The sequence below is a fragment of the Neolamprologus brichardi genome, unplaced genomic scaffold (genome assembly GCF_056152115.1).
Source record: "Neolamprologus brichardi isolate AB-2024 unplaced genomic scaffold, ASM5615211v1 NODE_ptg000031l+_length_7269946_cov_1, whole genome shotgun sequence".
In the NCBI taxonomy this organism is placed as follows: Eukaryota; Metazoa; Chordata; class Actinopteri; order Cichliformes; family Cichlidae; genus Neolamprologus; species Neolamprologus brichardi.
In genome coordinates this window covers 4,669,825-4,693,323 of record NW_028270136.1, presented here as the reverse complement: position 1 = coordinate 4,693,323, position 23,499 = coordinate 4,669,825, and the positions used below count along the sequence as shown (strand labels likewise).

Genomic DNA, 23,499 nt, shown 5'->3' with positions numbered 1-23,499 from the left:
GGCCTCAAGAAACAGGAATAAACCAGCAAATACTAAAGCTCAGTTCTGTGTGGATTCATGTCAAAATTGATGGAATTATGAATTCAGAAAAGTACTATCAGAGTTTAATCCACCATGCAATACCATCTGAAAAGTGTCTGATTGGTTAAGCCTTAATTGTTGTCATCAAGGCGATGATCCCAAACACCTGGTAGATGAACTATTCCTGAAGAAATAACAAGAAAGCTGCCTAAGAGAGTTCAGGCTGTGTTGGAGGATAAAGGGCCTCACACCAAATATTAACTCTCAGTTTTTGCCTCATATACTGTATTTGCATGTTTGTTTGCGCTTAAATGGCTGCACTTATTTTATATTTTTCTTACAAAACATGAAGAGATGACTGGTGGCTCAAGAAGCAAAAGAAAACTGAAAAGAAGTTACTGAGGAGGAGATTCTTTGGCAGGATTTAAAATCATGAAGCCAGCCAACCAGAAGGTGGCGCTATTCGGTCACAACACAGTCAAACTAAAAGCCTTTTTCTAAAAGACCCGGTGAAGAAGACCAGACGCCAAAGACGAAAACAAGAGGACGTGACTGTCTGAGCGACTGAAAATGGCTTTGAGGGCATGTTTGAGGACCAAGCCGGGTTTAACAGGTGGGTTTGGGAGTTTCGGGGGAGAAAGTCCGAGTTTGTGCGTCTTTATTTCCTAAAACACACCGAGCTGCTGCTGCCGACGGTGCGCTGCAGAAACTGGAGCAAAGGTCGCAGCACAAAGTCTCCGTACACGTCTCTTTATGTCGGTGTGTGCAGCTCCACGCACCCACAACACGGGAGCTGAGAGCGAATACGAAGCTAAACGTGTAAAGAAGTGTTTGTTATGTGCTGCATGCTAACTGTTAGCTTTAGCTGTCTGTCACAGAGGCTCCGAAAACAAAAGCTCATAAGAAACTCTTTTTCTGTTCATTATGGAAAGAAAAATATATTTTCGTGCATCAACTTCAAACTATAAAGATGACTGCACATTGATACATATCAAATTCTATAATAATTATGCTATATGGCTGTTTCCTGTCTTTTGAATGTGTGTGTTGCTGCTCTGTGACCGGTGACTTTGAACTGACCCAGTGTGTCCTGTGCAGGTCTTCTGTCCCAGCTCTCCTGCAGCGTTCATGCTGCTGCTCGCATGTCTCCTGCCCTTGTTGCTCAGCGGAGGAGCAGCTCCACCTCACAGAAGGTCAAAGTGGATTTTGACCAGAGCACAGGTGAGTATTTTGCTAATACCGACTGTGATTCTAGGATCAGAGCTTTGGGGGTGCTGAGCACCCAGAGAGCTGCCCATCCAGGCAAGATAAACTTTACTCGTCACGATGAGACATCTTCCCTGTCTCTGTCAGTCCCTGCATCCCTAAATGTCTCCAGTTGTCCCGAGTTCTGTCTGACTGTCTCCTCGGTGCATTTAAACCCCTGTTCTTCCCTGTCCTCATCGTCTGTTGTCTTCATCTCCTCAGTCATCATAATTTTACCATCTCTGTGTAAGTCTGCAAATTTCTTTATTAAATCATAAGATTCTTAAATTCATCAAGTCTCTCTGTGCCTGGGTCCTCGTCACAGAACATGACATCACTGTTTTGTACATTTTAACACAATTTAATCCCACATTTGTGAAAGAAAAGCAAAACACTTTTTAAAGTCTGTAACAAAACCATCAAATCTGATCAAGGTTATTAAAATGCTGCCAAAGAAGAATGGATTGGAATTAAAAAAAAATACATATCCTAACCTTAATTACTGGGGAAAAATGATAAATGATGCTCATAGTGAGTAAAAAGTAAACTGAGTGCATTTTTTGGACAGAGATTCACTTCTAATGTGTATGTGTAATACAATACAGATACATAAAAAATACACTCCAAAAATAGAAGAGTCCTTGAAATATACAAAATATTATTAGAAAATGGAGACACTTGGCCTTTGGTACAATGTATACAATGTATGAAAAGATCTTTACTGCAGATACTACTATGGCTCTGCAGATTTTTTCTTCTCTTTTAACCTATGTCGCCTCACCTTGAGGTTGGTAAATCTGTCACATTTTGGTGGTCAAGTCTCTCACGCATCTCTTTCTCAACTGACATCACAGCCAGGTGCTGGAGTCTGCTTTGACCCATGGTCCTTCTCAGCCAGGTATGGAGCTGACTCAAGACACTAAAAGACCTCTCACAGCTACAGCTGCTAACTGGGTTTGTTAGGGCAACCTGAATAACAGTTTTCAGTTTGGGGACGATCTGATTATCCAGAAGATTGTACAATGTTAACATATCTGGGATGGCACCAGCGTCACTCTTGAGCTTTATAAAGTCTTTGGCAACCGTGACTTCCTCTGACTGAAGCTCAATATGGTAATGCAGTGCCAGGGCTGACAACCCAGTTTGTTTTGCAGATTCTGTATAGCAGCTTTAATATAGGGAGAACACAACTTCCAGATTGTATGAGTTGTTTGTCTTTCTTTTTCTTTGCCAGTTAAACAGTTCCTGTTTTGCCTGTTAGTACTCCCTGTCTGTTTTCTTACCTGGTACTTCCTGATCTTGTACTTTGTCCTCATGTTCCCCTCTTTCCTCTCTCCCTCTTTGGACTGACAATCTGTACACACACACACACACACACACACACACACACACACACACACACAACAGGAGTTATAAGGTTAATGGGCATCCAGTCAGTTAGCTAGTTAGTACCTTGGGTTCAATATTGGCACATATGGCAAAATAACCAGTTTCTCTCATTACATTTCAAACAGGACAGTGGTAACAACAGCAGGCTACGGACAATGTTAAGTTTTAGATTTTAAATAGGCTGTATACATTTCAATGAGATCAACAGGGCAGTCAAATATCGCTACTTTTACTACAGAGCAAACATCGTCGGAAAACACGTTTTCAACTAGGGCTGCCACAAACGATTATTTTGATAGTCGACTAGTCACCGATTATTTTTGCGATTAGTCGACTAATCAGATCATCATCCATTGGATGTACAGCGTACAGCTTATTGCACCAGCAGCATCTGCTCTTATATAACTATCATTAGCTTACAGCTTTAAGTGTTTAAGGTATGTGCTAACTAAAAATAAAGACAAGATGATAGTTTATTAAATTTTAATGACATTCGCAGATTGTTTCGGTGAAGTTTAATAAACTCCTTGCTATCTAAAATATAACAGGACACCGGAGTAAATTCTCAGCATCTCACACTTCTGATAATCAGCTGTCTGCTTGATGTTTATTCAGCTGTGTAAAAACTATAACTTTAATCTCAGCCAAACAGATTTACTCAGGAACAAATAAAATACTAAAAAAAAGCCAAACAATAACATTTTTAAGTTATCTAAGTGACTTATATATCATGTTTAACCTGAGTAGCGAAAGACGGCGGTGGGTTTGAAAGCGATTAGCGGGAGTCCGGTGTTCTCACGGCTCTAGTTAGCCTAGCCCCCGGCTAGCTATCGAGCTAGTGGCTAACAGACGTCTCCGAAAACGTCGGAGCGCTTTTGAAAATATGTGGTGTCTTGATAAACTGAGCAGATATTTGAGGTTTACACAGCTACATTCTCGCCTGAAAATATGCTAAACGTTTATTTTGTGACCCAGAAAGAATAATAAGAGTAATATTAAAACTAACTAGCTGCCGCCATTGTTGGAAACTGAGCTGGGCTGCGCTATGAATTCTGGGACACAGCTTCTTCTTCTTCTTCTTCGGGGTTTAACGGCAGCTGGCATCCTTGTACATGCAGTGCTGCCATCTTCTGTTTCAGTCCGTTATTACACTCTTAAATCCTGCTACTTATTCCTGCGTCTTTTGGGATCTTACAAAGCTTCAAACGACGCGTCGACTATTAAATCAGTGGTCGATGATTTTGATCGTCGACGTAATCGTGACTAGTCGACTAATCGTGGCAGCCCTATTTTCAACACAGCAGGTTACCTGGTGTAATGTTTTTCAGTTAAAACGAAACATGGTCTGACTCCTACCTAACTATATAAAGAGTAACTGAAAGTTAAATGCAGCTAATATGTCCTGTTTTAAGCCAGGCACTTCCACCTCCGCTCTGCTGCGTCTCAGCCACCGTCGCTCTGGCAGCAACGGCGCTAAAGCAAGTAGGCGAGAGCCGAGCTGGAACAAACCATTTTGGGAGGGGGGAGGGGTTATCTATACTTTTGTTGTTAAAATGTTCCATCTCAATTAAGTACTGTATGCTTTTTATACTTTTAGTAGTGTGTCCCACAAACAGCAAATATTTTCAAAAAAAGTAAGACATCTTTGGGGGTGCTTTGATTCATTTTGGGGGTGCTGAAGCACCTCCAAAACTGGGCTAAAATCGCCCCTGGGTGAAAGGATGCTTTTTAAATGAGACATGAAGTACAACTGTAAGTGAGTTCTTCTAAATGTGTAGGGGATGTAAATACAGATGTGTGTGGAAAATTCAGCTGGCTCTGCCAGTAAGTCCCACAGACGTTTAACTCCAGCTGGCACATGAGGCAGTTCTCCAGCTGTAGCATGTTCAGCTCGGAGCTGAGCGATCACCACGATCACTACGATCACCAGGGGGAGTTGGAGTCGGTCTGCTGGACTAGAAGTAGCCAAATTACATCAAGGGCAGCCACAACAGAAATACTCTGACTGTTAACAGACCTGTGACTCACCAAATCTGCCTTATAATGAAATTAAATAAAAGTTATTGTCCAGTTTAAAAGGAGCATTTTTAAACGCTGAGGTGCGTAGCAAGCTTAGAGCAGCGTGATGGATAATGCAAACCCAGCAAAAAAGCAACTGTGTGAATATTTAAAACAACAGTTGATGCTCGAGGCTGTTAACCAACCCAGGGAGGAGTAATACACTTCGATAAAATCTTCTTCTCCATCAGAAAAAGAGTGTTAGTATATTTATTATACTATAATAATAATATTACCCGCCTCCCAGTCTGACTGCGAGGAGACAGAGGTGGGAGGGGCAAAAAAACCTGGTGGATCAAATATGTGGATCTGGTGCTGCGACGACTGACTGAGCCCATAAAGTCATCAGGAGTGTTTACTGAGGTTAGGAGCTTCTCTCAGACGTTTATAGGGCTGTGTGTCATTGATATTGATGTCCGCAGCGCCGTGTAGAGAGAGATCCAATAACGTGGGTGATTAAAGTAGAAAGAGTTTATCAGCGTGGTGGCCCCCAAAGCCCCTCCTCTCACCACATCCAGAGCAGAGCCAAGCCTCTGGGAGAGCGCTGAGGTGAGTTTCTCACATCACTGTCAGTCCAATTAAAGAGTTAAAGCACCTTAGTGGGTGGATACACGCGTATAAATCAATATCCTCTCACCCCATTGAGTTAATTAGTCGGATGCAGCGTGCAGCAGGCCGGCGATCGCTCAGGTTGTTTGTCTTTCCTCTCAGGGAGCGATCGCTAATTTGAGTTTAATCCAGTGTGACCTTGGCTGCCATCATCAGCAGACACAAAGCATGCAAAGTCTCCGTCGCAGGTTTCCTGACGCAGCAATCACTGCAGCATTCAAGTGGATGATCATCGCCTCTGTGTGTCTGCAGGTGTGGCGGTGATGCACATGCAGAGTCCTCCTGTCAACAGTCTCAGTTTAGAGTTTCTCACTGATGTCTGCATCGCTCTTGAGAAGCTGGAGATGGACAAGAGCTGCAGAGGCCTCGTCGTCACCTCGGTACAGTCCAAGCAACTTTGTGCAGATGGGCTAACATCTGTGTTACAGTTCATGTTTACAGTTCCACAGCTGGAGTTTGAACATGCTAAGCTATGCTTTGCCCTCTGAGTGTACTCTGAGTTAGCTGTGCTGTTGTTACAGTATAAGACAGTTTATCCAGCGGCTTTAGCTTCTGGATGTGTTTTACCCTGAAATCAGAGCCAGCCCAAGGTGTTCTCCGCCGGGCTGGACATCTTGGACATGTACGGGAAGAGTCCAGAGCACTGTGCGGAGTTCTGGAAAGCTGTGCAAGAGATGTGGCTCAAGTTCTATGGCTCCGACATGATCACTATAGCAGCAGTCAATGTACGTATAAACAACCCAGCACCTACCTCCACACGGTCTGCACCTCGCACAAGGACAGAGTGGTGCATTCTGGGGGAAACACACTGAAATAAGCTTGTGGGCTTCTCGTTCCTCTTCACCCAGGGCTCCAGTCCTGCAGGAGGCTGCCTGCTGTCCATGACATGTGACTACAGAATAATGGCGGATAACCCTCGTTACAGCATCGGTCTCAATGAGACCAAGCTCGGCATTGTAGCACCTTTTTGGTAAGAAATTACACCAACACTAATTACAATAATAATTCATAGTATCAGCAGCAAGATAGAAACACAGTTCACATGCATTAGTCTCATTTAAGCTCAGCGAATGTGAGAGATTTGCAGTTACAGTAACGCTGTAACGCTGCTGCTGTGGAGATAAAAACAAAGAACTCATTTCAGTCTCACTGCGCTTCATCTTTTTGAATCAGGATCTGTATGATTTTGTGCCAAAAGCCCCTAAAACCAAAACAACTTCTCAGTTTAAAAACTTTTATTAACATTTCACTGTGAAACTGCTCCTGCAGGTTTAAGGACACTATGGTAAACACAGTCGGACATCGGACCACAGAGATGGCCCTACAGCTGGGGCTGCTCTACAGCCCTGCAGAGGCCTTGAAGATAGGATTGGTGGACCAGTTGGTGCGTGAAGACCAGGTCCTCACTACAGCCACCGAGACCATGACCAAGTGGTTGGCTATCCCAGGTATACTAAACATCATACTGCACCTTCGGGTGTCCACTCGAGTTATACTTGTCATGTTTTCCACCTGTGGTGCTGCACAATATGTTCATGTGTATGTCAGGTTATTGCTGCCAAAAGATTCTCCCAAGTCAAGATTTCTAATCTTGTTTCTATTCAAAATAAAATAAAAAGTCTGACAGCTTTTTGGTCATTTGACCACATTTTGAAGTCAAGGTAAAAATGTCTCTCTCCTCTTCACTGCTCATGTGTCATAATCAACAAAACCTAGAACAAAGTTTAATAGGTCGTCCTATTATCTCAATGCTGCTGTGGTTTTCAGTCAAACAGATGTTAGATGGAAATGTGTGATCACTTCTGTAAAATCAGAAGTTTTGGAGTATTCAGGCGGTTACACAAGGTCGAACTACACTACTCTACAAAAAACAAAGCGAGCTACACGTCTGAGACTACAGGCTCAGTTAGCATGTTAAAACTTGTCAACATTTCAAGACCAGACAAGCACGACTCATTTGACACCAAAGCATTTGTTTGAACATAATGTTGCACGGTGCAGTCAGCGAGTCGATCATAAGCACGTCATGCATCTATCCAATATCGAAAGCTTTGCCCAAATTGTGCCATGATCCCTTCACAGCAGCCAGCCTACAACAGACGTGCTGGAAATGAAAAGAATCGAGGTTTTGCAGCGGCTCCGTCAAAGTCCAGACATCAGCTTAGTTGAAATGCTGCAACTGGAGTCACACTAAAGACAAACGGGCCAAAACTCCTCCGATGATGTGAGACTGAAAGTCGTGCAGTCAATAACGACTTTATTGCTGTTCTGCAGAGTTCCTGCACACTATTAAAGACAAGCAAATGATGTTTTATTTAAAGTAGATTTATTTGTGTGGCTGTAGCTCTGGCAGTAGAGCAGGTCATCCACTCATCGGAAGGTTGGAGGTTCGTCTACATGCCAAATATCCTTGGGCAACATACTAACCGCAAATTGCTCTGAATGTGTGTGAATGTTAGCTATGAAGCACTTAGAAAGATGTCCTTGTTTGAGTGCTCAGATGAGTAGAAAAGCGCTTTATAAGAACCAGTCCAGTTACCATTTGGGTAATAAAATTGCAGGTAACATTTCCAAGGCAGGTAGGATAAAAATGAGCTGTTATCAGTGTATGTTTGTTTTAAGGTGAGGTACCACGAACCCGCATGTAGGGAGATGTAACCTCGTACCTCAGAAGTGTCGATATGGGTGTATTACCATCTTTGCAGCAGTATTCAGTAGATCCTGGTACTTGGCAGGATGTGCAGGAGGCAGAAAAAGAGCACAAGCTTTCAGCACCTGTTAGAAATGTCACATAGCCACATAAGAAATAAAAGGTGCTCCACAATAGTGCTGCAATTGAATTTATTTTGCAGTGAATTCAAGCCCATGTCAGCATTCATAGAAGAAATTGTATGTTAATGCACAGCTTTTGTTTCATTTGCAGATCACGCCAGACAGCTCACAAAGTCCATGATGAGGAAGCCAACCATAGACAAGCTGACGTCCAACAGAGAGGCTGATGTCAATAACTTTGTCAAGTTCATCACCAAGGACTCTATTCAGAAGTCTCTGGGGATGTATCTGGAGATGCTTAAGAGAAGAAAGGCTTAGAGAGGGAAACATGTTTGCACACTGGAGGGACTCTGTAGCACCAGTTAAAGATGTGATCTGACATTAAGCAGTGAGCAGTCTGCATGTGGGATAAAACACAGCATTTACACCTCAAGGGTTTAACAAAAATACACGAGGTTAGGGTGTGACTTTGTTTTTGTTTAAAGAACCGTGCACTCAGGCAACCTGCCGAGCCTTCATCACTCAGCATCGCCTGCAGTATGTTTACGTAAGCAAACTGCTAAATGTTGCAGAAGAGTCTCAGTCACAAACGTTGCACATATGAAGAACTAACAGCAAATCTGACCTTTGGTGCATCTAAACGTGGCAAAGACTTTGTCATCTGTAACAAATGTTCGGTTTTTACTGTGAAATATCAGGATAAATGGCTGGATTCATACATTAAATGGATTAAAACGTGTGGTTCTCATTATCACTGTAACTCAGGTCTCTACATTCAAATGACAGTTGAGGATGTTAAAAATTCAGTGGACAACCAAATCAAAACGAATCTTGCGTTTTTATAACAAGGAGCATTTTTTGTTCTTTGTTAGTGTATGTTTGTGTTTCGGACGATTGAATCAATATACAACACTTCAAGAGTGTCAGCGTAACACAATCGGCTACACTTCAGGTGTGTGCAGCGTCTCCACACTTGTCACTGATGATGACATGAATGACATCTGCTGTGGCACTCCCTTCTTTCTTTGAGCACTACATTTACACATTTAATAGTATTACTCTTAACTGTGTTTGGATTTGTCGATGTGTGAGTCGTCTACTAAGCCTAAAGCTACAAGTCACTAATGTGACTCCTGGAAAAGTAAATGTTCTTTCTTGTAAAGAGATGAAATCAGCACGTGTGTTCACTTTAATATTACATCCTCGGGAGGAAGGTTAAGTATTTTGCAGCAGCTGGGTATTGAACTGCAAACCTTCCAATTAGTAGAAACCTGAACTACAGCAACCCCAACTCTACTGCGGTTCAGCCAAGACAAGCAGTGCTTGTCTAGTCAATTATACCAAAGCATAAGTGATGTGCTTCTACATCACTGCCATCTTGAGGCTGCAGTCAGCTATCGTCTCTCAAAGCACACTTCTCCTGGATGCTATTAGAAACTCTAGTGTGTTTCCCAGGTGTCTGTCTTGCTTTAGCGTTTTGTCTGCAGACAACCTGATTTTCCATTTCAGTGTTTAAAAATCACAGGTGGTGAACACGTTTCAGCTTTACAGGAGTAACTGAAGACTGAAAATAATCTTTAATTAATACATTTTTTCTTCTTTTGTGTACAGATGTGTTACTCTACACTCTTTTACGGTTTTTCAACATTTTTGCAGGTCAGTGTTTTCTGTGTGTCTGAGCTGTTTTGGGAAATTAATTAAAACTTTTTAGTAAAAAAACTCTGAAGACATTTAAGCAAAGGAAGTGAAATAAAATACAAATGCGTTATTAAATCTAAAAAGCGTCTTAGTAAATGTCACAAACAGACTTGTTTCAGACTCTACTGCAACAAGAAGCTGAATTCTTTACAACACACAAGTTTTCAGTGACATTTTTTTAGTAGCTTTATTGTGCATTTCATGAAGCTGTGGCTGACAGTAGTCCCCAACTGAATGATCACTGTGCTGGCTGCAGATTGAGCACGATGTGTGGAAAGCTTGTGGAAGTCACGGTTCAAGCAACATGAGCCGAACCGCTCAGCTTCACCTCCACGGGGAAGTGGTCGCTGACAGCCAGCGCCTGAGAGACAGAGAAATCCTTTTAGTGGCTCAGTTTGTGCTGCAGACGGCTTCAGTTTCCACAGGGTTTCTTTCAGTGCACTGAAAAACTCACTGTGCCTGCATGTTAATGCCATCACTACAGTATACACTGCATTATGATTGTGTCTGCATCTCTGTGGTCGTTACTGCAGCCATTGCTTTACAAAGTTGCTCGATTTTCTGTAGCTCAAAGCTGATATTAAAAAAGCAAAAGTGCTTTAAAACTGCATCATTTCTGACGGGGCGACTGCTTCGCCCTTTGTGTAGCATGTCTCTCTTCTGATTGGAGCTCAGTAAACATTTTGCTGACAAGTTTATTATGCATTATGTTAACTTTTTATATGAACGTTTCCATTAGTGTCAGCGGGGAAGGAGGCAGGTTGTGCTTTTTAGTTCAAATGAATTCTGATAGAGATTGAAATTCATCTGTTACCAGGTCTTGTTTGAGATTCAAGTCCGTCATGTAGTCATAGACCTTAGCGCTGTCTTTCACCACTCCTCTCATCATGTCCGCAGTGACCACAATCCTGCAAAAACAGAAAGATGATTAGAGTTCAGAGTTTGCGTGCACACATGAGAACGACCTGCCACAATCTGCCTACCTGTCGTAAGGGCAGGCGGTTTGAGAGACGGTAGTGTCGGCCGCATCCGTGATCAGCCAATGGAAAGTCTTGTCAGTGAAGATGCGGATCTGCTGCCAGTCAGACCCGGACACATAACTGCAACCTGCGTTGAAGTCACCCAGCAGCACGACGTCCTGCAGGGGAGAGGAGTGTGATTCGCATTGACTGAATGTGTTTTTCCACAAATCCACCAAATAAATGATTTTTACTTGTAGGCTGTAAATACATCATTGTTCCAGCGAGCGCGGACGTCTGCCACCACGTCATAGAGAGCATTTAGTTCCTGAACAGCTGAGTCTGGGGAAGTGTGCTGAGGGATCAGAGTGAAGTCTCTCACAGCTACAGGAGAGAAGGGAGCGAAGGAGAGTGTTGACAGTGACGAACATATCCCAGGAACCATCACGCACTAATGTTTGAATGAGGATCCACATCATTATCAGTGTGATGCAGAAACAGCTGTATAACTCGTGCCACAGCACCAGAGCATACCAGCATATTTGGAGGAGAACATCACGACGAACGGCTCCCTGCTAAAGGCGTCTTGTCCAGTTTCCTCCGGGCCGTCATCATAGGTGTAGCTTTTTGCCACCGACACCAACGCCTCTCTGTGGAGAAGATCACCTTTTCATTCAGTGTGTACTTTATTTCTAAACATGTCCAGCTGCTTCTTGGGACAAATTTATTGTAGTTCTGCTTTCCCCCTTTTTTCAAATTACTTCTTCTGAATTCTGAGTGTGTATAAGCAGTGTTGGGAAGGTTACTTTTAAAATGTATTCCATTACAGATTACAGAATACAGATTACATGTCCCAAAATGTATTCTGTAACGTATTCCGTTACATTACTCAATGAGAGTAACGTATTCTGAATACTTTGGATTACTTAATATATTATCATGCTGTTTACAACTACATGAATGTACTATTGCTGTGATTTATTACTGTTACTGAAGGTCCGCGGCTCCGAACCGTAGTAAAGGGACCTCTGGCTAATACGTTGGGTTCTGTGTCGGCTCGTAGCTGAAAACTAGCTTTACTTTGTTGTCTGGGTCAACTTTGCTAGCAGAGACAGAGAGAGGCGTTGAAAGGCTGCTCCAACAGAACTTATTGTTTCAGAGGAAAACACGAACACGGTGTACAGTCGAGTCTTAATAGCTTACTTACAGCTGGGCTCGTCAGGCTCTCTTCTTGGCTGCAGTGGTTATTATTATATTTACATGCTTCCAGCTCCCGTTTCTGCTCGATGACAGCTCGTACTTTTCCTTTTTCTCCCTCCCTCGCTCACAGACACATAACGGGTATGGCAGTCCATTCTCCCTGCAGCACGGACTACACTGCCCATGATGCTACATTCTTTAGAGCCGGTAGCATTCTGCCTGTTAGCTTAGCACAACAACAACAAAAAGGCCTCTCTCACCCAGGAAACACGCAGAGAGAGAGAGCGTCACCCTGTAACCATGGCAACCGTAACGCTGCCTGGAACAACAGAACGTAGCTGTCAAACAAAACCCAAACAGTCCTGACCCGCCACAATATGAAACAGGGAAGTACCGCCGTGTAATCCATTTATTTCAACAAAGTAACTGTATTCTAAATACCACCTTTTTAAACGGTAACTGTAACGGAATACAGTTACTCATATTTTGTATTTTAAATACGTAACGGCGGTACATGTACTCCGTTACTCCCCAACACTGAGTATAAGATGTATATTTATGCCAGAAAAAAGACGGAGGATTTGCCGTTAAATGACTTCAAACATGCCTCAAACACTACAAACATGCTGGAAATATATATTTTTGATCAAGTTGTTTTGAACGGTTATTTGAGAAACTTATGGGAGGTTCTTTAACCCTCTGAGGTCTAAGTGATGATGATGATCCAACACCAATCCTGACTTTATAGGCAACGTGAACATGTCATTTTTATTTGTGTTAAATTGTTTGGCTTGCCAATTAAGAAACAAAGAAAACAATCATTTTAATTTAAACACAGGAAAAACGATTCACATTCTGCCATGAAAAAGACATTTTCTCTTTCTACAAAACACATATTTATGGTAGAGCAAGAACTAAAAATGCTTTTTACATGGCATCACTGCAAAGAACCAGGTCTCGTTGCAAATAGCCGCCCCTCCCTGAGCCTGGTTCTGCTGGAGGTTTCTTCCTGTTAAAAGGGAGTTTTTCCTTCCCACTGTCGCCAAAGTGCTGCTCATAGGGGGTCATATGATAGTTGGGTTTTTCTCTGTATGTGTTAGGGTCTACCTGACAGTATAAAGCGCCTTGAGGCGACTCTTGTTGTGATTTTGTGCTGTGTAAATAAAATTGAATAAATATCATTTCACTGTAGAGTACAGACTTATTTCTTTAAATTGCCTTTCATCGTGGTGTACCTGTAAAGGAAGAGATATCGCTCTTTATAGGTGCTCGCTCCGAGAGGCTCGCTGACGATGTGTTTGTACTGAGGAGAATCTCTGGGGGGAAACACAAACACACACTTTTATGTTTCCATATGTTTGCATTTCATGCTCAGTGTCACTCTGAATGGTCCATGTTCACTGTGTAGACTCACTTGTTGACGTACTCCATGAGTGTTTGGGTGGCTGAGAGATCAGCGTCTCTGACCTCTTGGATCAGAATGACGTCATAGCGTTGGACAATCTGCAAAACACACATAAAAAATGAAAAGAATCACCTGATTGTCCATCTTGCAACATCGCATTTGTTTATATTTTATCTTGTACGAAAAAATTCACGTGTTTAGCTTTAGATTGTAAAGGCAACGCTACATGTTGCACATCCAGTTATTTCATTGATCATTCCTTAAGCATTAAGCATAGAGGTGGGAATATTCTGGGAATATTCAGGTTTACTTCTACAACAGGCCAAATCATCCAAAGCATTTCTCAAAATTCAGTTCAAACTATTTTAAAACACACAAGATAACACTTCTGGGTTGGTTTTGAAAGCACTCTGACCCAAATTGCATTAAAATGGGTGGATGTAAACATTTTGTACAAACTGTCATATCTACCAAAGAGGGGAAAGTTCCAGACCTTGGTAATGATGTTCATCAGAGTGGAGTTGGAGGCTTTGGTGTCTCCGAAGGATCTGATGTTAAAGGCTCCCAGCAGCAGCGAGTCAGAGAGATGCAGCAAGGCTAGGAAAAGCCCCAAAGTGCACACCAGATGCATCCTACACCAAACAGGTGACATGTTGTAAAAATGACTTATAAATCATATGAAACACTGACATTCACAAATGATTTGACATTTATTTTACACGTTTGTATGCAAATGACTTCCTAGGTTATCAGGTTAATCATTTTCAGTTCCTGTGCATTAAAAACCGATTTGCAGGCTGAAGTAAGACCTTTCCTTTCACTCCATACTTTTCTGTCATAAAGTCCAGTTTAACATGGAGTTTAGTCCAAAGCAAAGCTGCTCATGTTGCACCATCTGCTGAGAGCTCATGACATAATAGTGTGAGAGACCAAACACCTGCTCCTCTTTTTGGCAGTTTATCTAACATGCTATTTAGCGTGTCGCTATTTACAGCATGCTGCAAGGCTTGGTAAAATATTACTCTTTTAGGACAATATATTACTCTGTTGCCCTGGTTACACCGTCCTGGAGCTGTTGTGGAAGACCAAAGGGTTGCCAAATATGGAAAGCTGCATTTATACTGGGATGTTTGCATGTGCTGTTGAAATGTGTTTGTAAACGCACAATCCATCACTGCAGGAAAAATGAATTAGTGACAATGCACAGAAGTTACTGTAACGCTGCTGTAGCCTGAAACATCCATTCTGGCTTACAGCATCGCACAGAATACAGCTCAGATGTTTTTGTAGCAAGTAAGAGTGAGAGGTGCATACCTGCTCCTGTATGTCTGCATGGTGGAGACGCTTGAACTCTGGAATCTTCTGAATGCTCCTGAAAGGCTTCTGAGCAGAATGGCGAACAGTGTCTCTTTTGAGGTTTTTATCTACCTGCAGGCACATGTGACTGCAGTGTGCTGGGGAGGAGGACAGAGGAAAGGTGTGTTGTGGATGGGGTACAGATCTCAGGCTTTCAGGTTCTCAGATCCCGAGATTGCAGTGCAACAAGGATAACGTTGCAAATTCTTTTCTGCTCGTCGTACAATAAAAACACTTCAGCATTGTTTTAACTTACTGTTGTCCTGTTTGGCATTTGTGTGAAGTTCTGTCACACTTCACAAATGAATTCAGAATGAGTGTCGCAGTGTTGACCTTAAACTTTGGCAAAATCCTTACGGAAACTGAAGAAATTCCTTCAAGCAGTTTGAAAGATGCCTCGTTCATGAGAACAGGGACAGACAGAACATCTACTCTAGGTCTGCTCCAGCAGTCATTAACAATAACAACAGTAATACTGATACAGCCTTGTTAAACTATCATCTGTCCCAGTGTTATATCTTGAAATCAGACCTTCACAAAACCTTCTGATAGGCTGATAAAACACAAGTATGCCACCGTCTCCACCTTACTGGTCAGAAGGTTTTTCTTCCCAGTTGTAGCTGAACAAACAGAATCCATTCATAAAAGTGCTCATACTTACAGCATGCTACAGTTGTAATGTTACTGATGAGGGTTAAGCTCTACGTTTTTAACATTTTAATCAGATCTGCGGTCGGTGCTTAGACATAAGTCCACTACACTCAGCCTCCTGACGTTTTCTTTACTGCCAGCAGTCGAGAATCTGATGCCTCAGCAAATACTGAATACATTTCGGTGCCACCGCTGCTGTCAACATTCATGCTCCCGTCAGGGTAAACCATAGTTTCCCAAACTTTCAATGTATTGCCATTAAGATGTCATTTTAAACTTGAGAATCCAAGTGAAGCCAGGATGTTTGATGACTGTTAGTCTTGTTTATGAAGTAGACAAACGAAGAGGATTTTGTGTAGAAAGGATCAGTGTGCGCGTTAGGAAAGCTTGCAAGAGAGGAAATCTCCACTGGGACATGGAAAACGACCACATACTGACCTAAAGAGCAACCAGTACAGAGGGAGAAACAGCAGGAAGTGCAGCTTAACCACATAGCCACTCTTCTTGCAGTTTAAACCAAAGACCAACAGAGAGTTGGCACCAGGGATTATTTTCTGTATTTGACTTTTGGTTATATGCACATGTGACCTGTTGGGGACTGCAGATGTGCAGCATCTGCACCTTATATTTTTCTCTAACATCCATAAACATGCACACTCTGGTAAAACTAATTAAAGTAAATACTTCTTTGTAAGATGTTTAATAACGAATGTTAAAATGGAAAAGTGCCATGTGTGCAGCTAAAAATAAGCCCCAGAGCTAACACCAAGGCTGCTGTCTGGGAACCGGCGGGGCGGTCACCGCTGGAACGTGCTTATCATCAGAGTGGAAAGCTGTGGACTTTAAAGTGTTGAACTTTGATGTATAACCAGTCGTGTCTCAGATCAAACGTGCAAAATAAAATCTTTTCCATAACTGTTGACATGAGAGTAATGCTCATTATCCCCTTTGGCAACATTTTGAACAGCACCAGCTGGTCAAGCAAGGCTATGTGACACACTGAGCTGGTGATACTGGTTTTGGGCGGCATTGATACGGACACTACTGGACTGAAACTGGTTTGAGAGTCTGCTAAAACCACAGCATGTAAGGACACAATGATTGTGTTTTAGTAAAAAAACATTTGATCACAAATCCGGTCTTACTGTATACCTACAAACATACACAGACCAAAATACTGTGTTTACCTTTTTACTAAATGTACTTAAGAACTACTGAGACCGTTTATAAACCTGTGTTTAAATTTCAAGAAAAGAATGATGCATTTGCATTTCTGTAATAATAGTTGTAACCGAGGAGGAAATACGAACATGAATGCACCTGCATCGTTTTTTGCATTCATGATGTCGTTTTATTTAAATCAGTTTGGGTTAAATGCCCCAGACAACAAATCTTTAATTTTTTAAGAGTCACGATTTCAGAAAGGATGGCGCCACATCGTGTAATCATTACAGCATATGTACAAATCTAAATGCATTTCATGTCCTATTATAGTTTTATTCACTTCAGATTAGCATTAAAGTTGTTGTCTTTGCCCTTTATGAGCCATGACACTTCATGGGAGACTGTTCTGCTGGTGATAAATGAAACGAGCCAATCGTTTAAAAGGATTTTATTTTGAAATCTATTTAACACCCATGTTGATCTAATATTGATTGTAACAAGCTTGTAATAACATTGTAACAAGCTTGTAATAACATTGTAACAAGCTTGTAATAACATTGTAACAAGCTTGTAATAACATTGTAATAACATTTTTAGTTTGTATAAACCCAACAGAAACCATGTTGTCCCAAAACGCTGCGTTTGTGTCCCATATGTAACACCGTGTATTACCCAACTTATTTCACGTGGTTTAACTTGAACTTTAAAAACTACAATAACGTTTTGCTGTATTACCAGTAACAAATCTTTTATATACACATTAGCTTGTTAAAATAAAAAAAATAAAAAACTGACTGAATTACCTCTAAACTGGTTCTAGGCTTTGTCACACTGGTCGCACTGGTGCGTGTCCATGGTCAGTAAGTGTAGAGTTGACTTAAGCTCGAGTTTGTGTAAACTGAACTGCTGCACTGATCACCTATCAGCGTCTGTTGGTGTGTTTCTGCCGTCGCTGGCTGGAGGTTTTTCCGGAAAGGTCACAGGAATCACATGCTGCGTCAGCTTGTGTTTCGCCAACTTCGCCTTCAAAGCAAAAGCCCTCCCACACAGGTCACACTTGTGTGCTTTAACTCCACTGTGGACCAGTTTATGTCTTTTTAAGTTGCCCCGCTGAATAAAAGCCTTTCCACACTCCTTACATGCGTGTGTTTTATCTCTGCTGCGGACCATCCAATGGGTGTATAAGTGGGTCATCTGAGTAAAAGCCTTCCCACACCGGTTACATGCGTATGGTCTGAATCTTCTGTGTCGGAGCTGATGAGCTCTCAAGTTGCCCATCAAACTAAATCTCCTTCCACACTGGCGGCATCTGTGTGGTTTGACGCCGCTGTGAATGAGGAGATGTCTTTTTAAGTTGTTTTTCTGAGTAAAAGTCTTTCCACACTTGACGGGCTTTTCCCCACTGTGGATGCGCTGGTGTCTTCTGAGGTGACTCTGGGCATGAAACTTCTTGTCACACTGATCACAACTGTAGCGCTCAAGTAAGTTTGCACTTGTTGAGTGAGCATCTTCAGCCAACTGAGAGCACTGAGGTGTCGGGCTCTCTTTGTCGTCTTGTTCCTATAGCAACAAAGACACAGGCAGGCAGTCAGGTGCTTAATAAGTGTTTGAATTAAATCTTGTTTTGTCGTCTTGTTCCTCTCTCTGCTTCGATAAGAAACCTCTGTTTGTTGGATGATGCCCATAATAGTAACCTGTTGTGCTGTAAATTGTTTGGATGTGTTTTGGAAAAGAAAGACTGTATTATTGCATAAAATACATTTAAACAAGTGCATCGCTGATTGCATCTTGTGGACTTCGGTTCTACCAGCTGCCCTGCTCAGTTTTTACGCCCGACCCAACGAGGGAAAATCTAATGCAGAGGGGACAGTGCGACTTCACCCGTGCACTTGCATCTATTGCACACAGTCCTCATTTATAAAGTGCTCTGCAAATCACAGCATTGTGGCTAACAGGTGGATAGTCCCCGTTACAGTGCAGCGAGCCACAAATGAACCATTTAGCCTGGTGTAAGACCAGGGGTGTCAACCTCCAGGCCTCGAGGGCCGGTGTCCTGCAGGTTTTAGGTCTCACCCTGGGTCAGCACACCTGAATCTATTGATTAGTTCATTACCAGGACTCTGGAGAACTGGTAGTCATTTAGCCATTTAAATCAGCTGTGTTGGATCAAGGAAACATTAAATAATACAATCCAAAGCGGGGGAGGGTTTACAAGAGGTACAAGCCAAACATGGCCGCCTGAAAACTAATGTAGCTTCACATTCCTTTCAGTTAACGTTGGGCCACTTTTTCCCGTCATCAGACTAAGACGACACTACGTGCATGTTATCAATTCAATTCAATTTTATTTATATAGCGCCAAATCACAAAAGTCGCCTCAAGGCGCTTCATAGATACAGAGAAAAACCCAACAATCATATGACCCCCTATGAGCAGCACTTTGGCGACAGTGGGAAGGAAAAACTCCCTTTTAACAGGAAGAAACCTCCAGCAGAACCAGGCTCAGGGAGGGGCGGGGCCATCTGCTGTGATTGGTTGGGGTGAGAGAAAATCAAAATTCATCATTTCTCTTTTACATCAGAATGTGCTGCTGATTTATTAAATAATAATATGTGCATAGACTTAAATACAGTTGCTGAATGACTTTCCAATATTTGGAAAGAAAGTTTTTAAAATTTTGACATAATTTACACTGAAATGAACCCTAAAAATCAACCTTCATCGTTTTAACTAATATTTTTGAGATAGTCCAAGAACTGCGACTGTAAATGACAACGTCAGGAAGGTTCGTCGTCTTTCCATTTACTATTTTCTTTTCTTAACATGCATTTTGTTCCTCATATTCTGGAAAACTGTGAATAATTACCAAAGGGTGGTAATTAACAATAATCATAATGATATAATAACAATAAATTATGATCAGTCATGAAAGTTGTACTGATAGAATTTAACTTTCACATTTCCTAACAGCAGCTTGGCCTCGGTTTGCACGTCCTAATATGTTTATGAACTACGAACAATTTCACGTATAAAAGTCTGTAAAATGTTCGAACTCGTGATTTATAAAAACAATGTTTTTCTCACCGTGTGTGAAGAAGACATTTTCTTCTTTCCAAGATGGCCGACTACGTTCCTCCGTCAGACTGCTCGACCCACTAACACCTGCCAGGAAAGAGATTTTTATTAGGCTCCGGAGCCGAAATCCACATTAAAGTGACTTAGACCGTCATCTGTCCATATCATTTTAGCCTGGTCTAGATTAAACTGAGCTGATGGCAAGACGGAGGATCAGAGGACTTAATCTTGAAACTTTAAATAATCCCTCAAGGAGACGGGTTTAACCTTTCCTTTGAAACATTTCTGAGCTAGCATGGACAACATACAGGTGCAGATGAGAAATGACACCCTGATTCAATCATTCACTCTCTGTAAACACTTTAACCTGGAAGCCAAACTAAAGGTTAAATGATCAGCGGCTGTAGGTTTAGTTGCGCTCGTATGCCCGGACAATACAAATATATAAATAAAGAACTGCACACAAACACAATTACACTACTTGATCTGTTACAATCAAGCGACATTACTTCAACATCTGGAATCGTGGAACTCTTTGGTCACGGTGAAGGAACAGTGTGCAGGGCTGGTTTTTATCAAGCATCCTGATGAGCTCTTCCCAAGAGTTAGTGGACAGATAGTTGGAGGTCATGTTCCCAACAAGTAGCGACTGGTGCCAAAAGGAACCACGAATGTGCTCAAAGCTGGATTGGGAAACCTCGATATCAGAAACATCCTGCATGTGCTGAACTTGCTTTCTAGCAAAGCACCCTGTTTAAGGGAGGACAGCAATCAAGCTCCTACTTTGAAGGTAAACCTTAAATGATCAGCAGCCATGAGTTTAGTTGTGCTCGTACAAGTTAGTGTCTCCGGTTCCCTAAAACACTCCATCACAAACACACCTGAGCTGGGACATACCTGAGGGAGAGCAGCAGATGACGAACTAATCTAAACATATGAAACAACTCCAACCAACATCAGCTTGGTGGTTACCTTTGGAGGAGCCCCGCCCATGAACTGTGCTGTGATGACTTATGGTGAACAGGTGTGCCAACAACTAAGAGCCTCTTAAAGCTGTAGGACAAAAAACAACACGTCCAGAGCACCTGAAGGCCAGAAGGTGGCAGCAGCAAACGGGTGTCAGGGTATAATCTTCAACTTCCATATCATCTACAGATCATACAGTCCTCCCTTTGTTTTCACCTTCAGCACATAAACAGGCACTCAGCACAGATAACAAGCAGCTGTGTACGACTGTTCAAAAAGCTGGTTCTCTGATGATCCGACGCTCCGCGTAAACAGAGCTTTTCATATTATGCTACATTTTGAATTTGATTAGATGCAGAGCGTTCAAACTCAGCTTTAACATCACTTTAAAATGAAAATCCGAGGCACAGATGTACAGGCCTGTTGCCTTGACTCCCGTCTCCTCACGGTACCTCCTATGCCTGCATCACTGGTGGGAGGGGCTAAACTAATAAGAAACAAGACTAATTTCACTTTTACAGTTTCACGTCCTGAAATCAAACCAACTTAAGAACACTTTCTGTGCACATAAGTACAGTATATCATCTGTGAGTGGAAATACTGATGTCTGTGGGGTTGTAGGGCGTACACGAGCTGTGACCGGCGAGCATTACCGTGCTGCTTCCTGCAGCCATCACACGGCGACTGTGTGTCACAAGTGGGTCATAATTTCCTTTTAACAGAAGCAACGTTCGAATAAATAACTGAATGTTTTGGTCATTTGAAACTATTCAAAAATAAATAAACTAATAAAAAAGGAGGAAATTTAAAAATTGTAATCCTTAAAATATTTATACAAGAGCAGTGTTTTGAAATTGCTCAGCAAACAGATGAGATGCACTTCTAGGGTGAAAAACATCACCCAGATCTGTCAATGTTCCTCCTACTGATCAATATTATTGATCAAATAATAATGTAGGGCTTTAAATCTTTATATGTGAAGAACTAAAGCTGTCAGATGAATGTGGTGCATAGAAAGTGACATCATTTCCTTCAGTCTAAGTAGATCATTAGTGTGATAAAGTACAAGTATATAAACACTGATGATGAGTTTGACTGCCAGCACTTCAACTTCATCAAATCTGTATAATTAATATGTTCCTCAAACTACAAGTCAGAGAGCTTTACTGTTTCACTGCCCATCAGTAAATAGGATTTTATTTTTAAACCTACGGAAAAACACGGTGGAAGATCATTACATGTAACATGTTGTAGCTACATTGCAGCGCCTAAACACGAAAGTCGTTCCAAAATGTTGCATCGTGTCATAATACATGATGTTTAGATGTTAACACACGGTCCAATAGTACAACTCAAACTTATACACTACTAAAAATACAGTTTTACTGCAGTGCTGTATGTACAGATGTGTTGAGTCCATGCAACAACAACAAAAGAAAGAAAGAAAGAAAAAATACAATTTAAGATTCAAAAAGTTACCTTAGTATCAGACTTCTTTCAACTATAAATACTAAACTGCTGGGGGGGGGGCACTTTTTCCTATAAGCAGCTAATCAATTACTTAAGAGAAGCAGTCGGTTTAATAAGCAGTTAAAAGTAGTTTTAGCTTTCACTTGGTAATCTGATTACTTTCTGGATGTTTTACTACTGGTCAGATTCAACTGATGGGAGCTCTGAATGCACACCTCAATCAGTGGGACATTAAAACTGTTCAAAGTTAGAAACACAAGTGACTGAATGGACTGTTCACTGTGACACTTCAGAAATGACAGATACTGCAGATCACAGAAAAGAAAAGAGACATTTGAGTTGTAGGAACCCCCAACTCTCAGTTTTTCCTGTCTGTGGGTGACTCCGTGGACTTTTAATGAGCCTCTGAGGAGAAACATCTTCCAAGTTCTTCAGTTGGGGCCCGCTGTGAAGAAGCCGGTAAAGAGCAGTGGCTACTACAGCGCTGATGGGTGACAACTGCATTCATCTGCTTCAGTCTGCAACTAAAACAAAGACAAAGTACGTCAGGGTTGTCTGTGTTTTATGCTGGGAAAACTGTGGCTTCACTGATGACACAGAGTCTAAGACAAGAGGTTAAACTGTCCCACTTTACTTAACTTCTAGGATGAGAAGTGAAACATCTTCACAAACCAAAGAAGTCAAATTGCCTTCATTTCAAAACCAACCGTGACCTGGTTGACTGAGAACCTACAGACATTACAACACAGAGCACGTCGCTCCCGCTCTGCAGGCCTACTTGTTGTTCGTAGAGTATTTAAAAGTAGAATGGGAGGCAGAGCCTTCAGTTTTCAGGCCCCTCTTCTGTGGAACCAGCTTCCAGTTTGGCTTTGGGAGACGGGCACCCTCTCTACTTTTAAGATCACACTTAAAACTTTTTCTTCCTTAGAATTCTAGTTAAGGGCTAACCTGATGCAGCCCCAACGTAATAATGTGAAGCTCCAAGAACAAAAACAGGGCCCCAGCTGAAGAGCTAACTAGTGATAGTAAAAACAACACCTCCCCTCAGAGCCGCTGGCAGCACACGGAGTTTAAAGTAGGTTCATGAGACAATCCAGTGTCATGGCAGCTTTGGAGAATGTGAGTGAGGTCATAAACTGTGTTTAACAGATCTGTGATACATATTACAGAAGCACAATGCAAGAGCAAAGAGTTTTCCTGAAGGAGGGGAACAAAGAAAAGCATCTTAGGGGAAAAACAGCCAAAACGAGTCTGGCAGAAAAGACTGTTTTGAGGAGTGTACAGCGGCTGTGTAACCTTCATCCTGTGTGGATCTTTGCAGCGGTTTAATCACACTTTTCAGATTTGAATGGTCTCTAAACTGGTTTTGTGCTTTCCCCACACTGGTCACAGGACCATCTTAATCTGTGTGTGTTCTTCTAGCGTTGCTGGCTAAGAGTCTGTCCACAAAAGGTCAAAATG

The 23,499-nt window shown here is 41.9% G+C and overlaps 3 protein-coding genes across 3 annotated transcripts; 1 reads left to right on the top strand and 2 right to left on the bottom strand.

The window, feature by feature from the left end:
- Positions 1-512: 512 nt before the first annotated feature.
- Positions 513-8,845, top strand: eci1 (enoyl-CoA delta isomerase 1). The gene is made up of 7 exons (XM_087837320.1): positions 513-634; positions 1,120-1,242; positions 5,575-5,702; positions 5,901-6,047; positions 6,171-6,292; positions 6,592-6,770; positions 8,246-8,845. The coding sequence occupies exons 1-7, from the start codon at positions 592-594 to the stop codon at positions 8,410-8,412; spliced, it is 909 nt and encodes a 302-aa protein (XP_087693446.1). The 5' UTR covers positions 513-591; the 3' UTR covers positions 8,413-8,845.
- A 1,121-nt stretch (positions 8,846-9,966) lies between these two features.
- On the bottom strand, positions 9,967-14,789 carry dnase1 (deoxyribonuclease I). The gene is made up of 9 exons (XM_087837251.1): positions 14,671-14,789; positions 13,850-13,988; positions 13,366-13,454; positions 13,187-13,267; positions 11,286-11,401; positions 11,023-11,135; positions 10,776-10,930; positions 10,607-10,700; positions 9,967-10,153 (listed from the first exon to the last, which is right to left on the bottom strand). The coding sequence occupies exons 1-9, from the start codon at positions 14,688-14,690 to the stop codon at positions 10,088-10,090; spliced, it is 873 nt and encodes a 290-aa protein (XP_087693377.1). The 5' UTR covers positions 14,691-14,789; the 3' UTR covers positions 9,967-10,087.
- Positions 14,790-17,442: 2,653 nt separating this feature from the next.
- Positions 17,443-19,629, bottom strand: LOC148094717 (uncharacterized). Its single transcript, XM_087837413.1, has 2 exons — positions 19,612-19,629; positions 17,443-18,087 (listed from the first exon to the last, which is right to left on the bottom strand). Exons 1-2 carry the CDS (start codon positions 19,627-19,629, stop codon positions 17,443-17,445), a joined length of 663 nt encoding a protein of 220 aa, XP_087693539.1.
- Between the last annotated feature and the right edge of the window lie 3,870 nt (positions 19,630-23,499).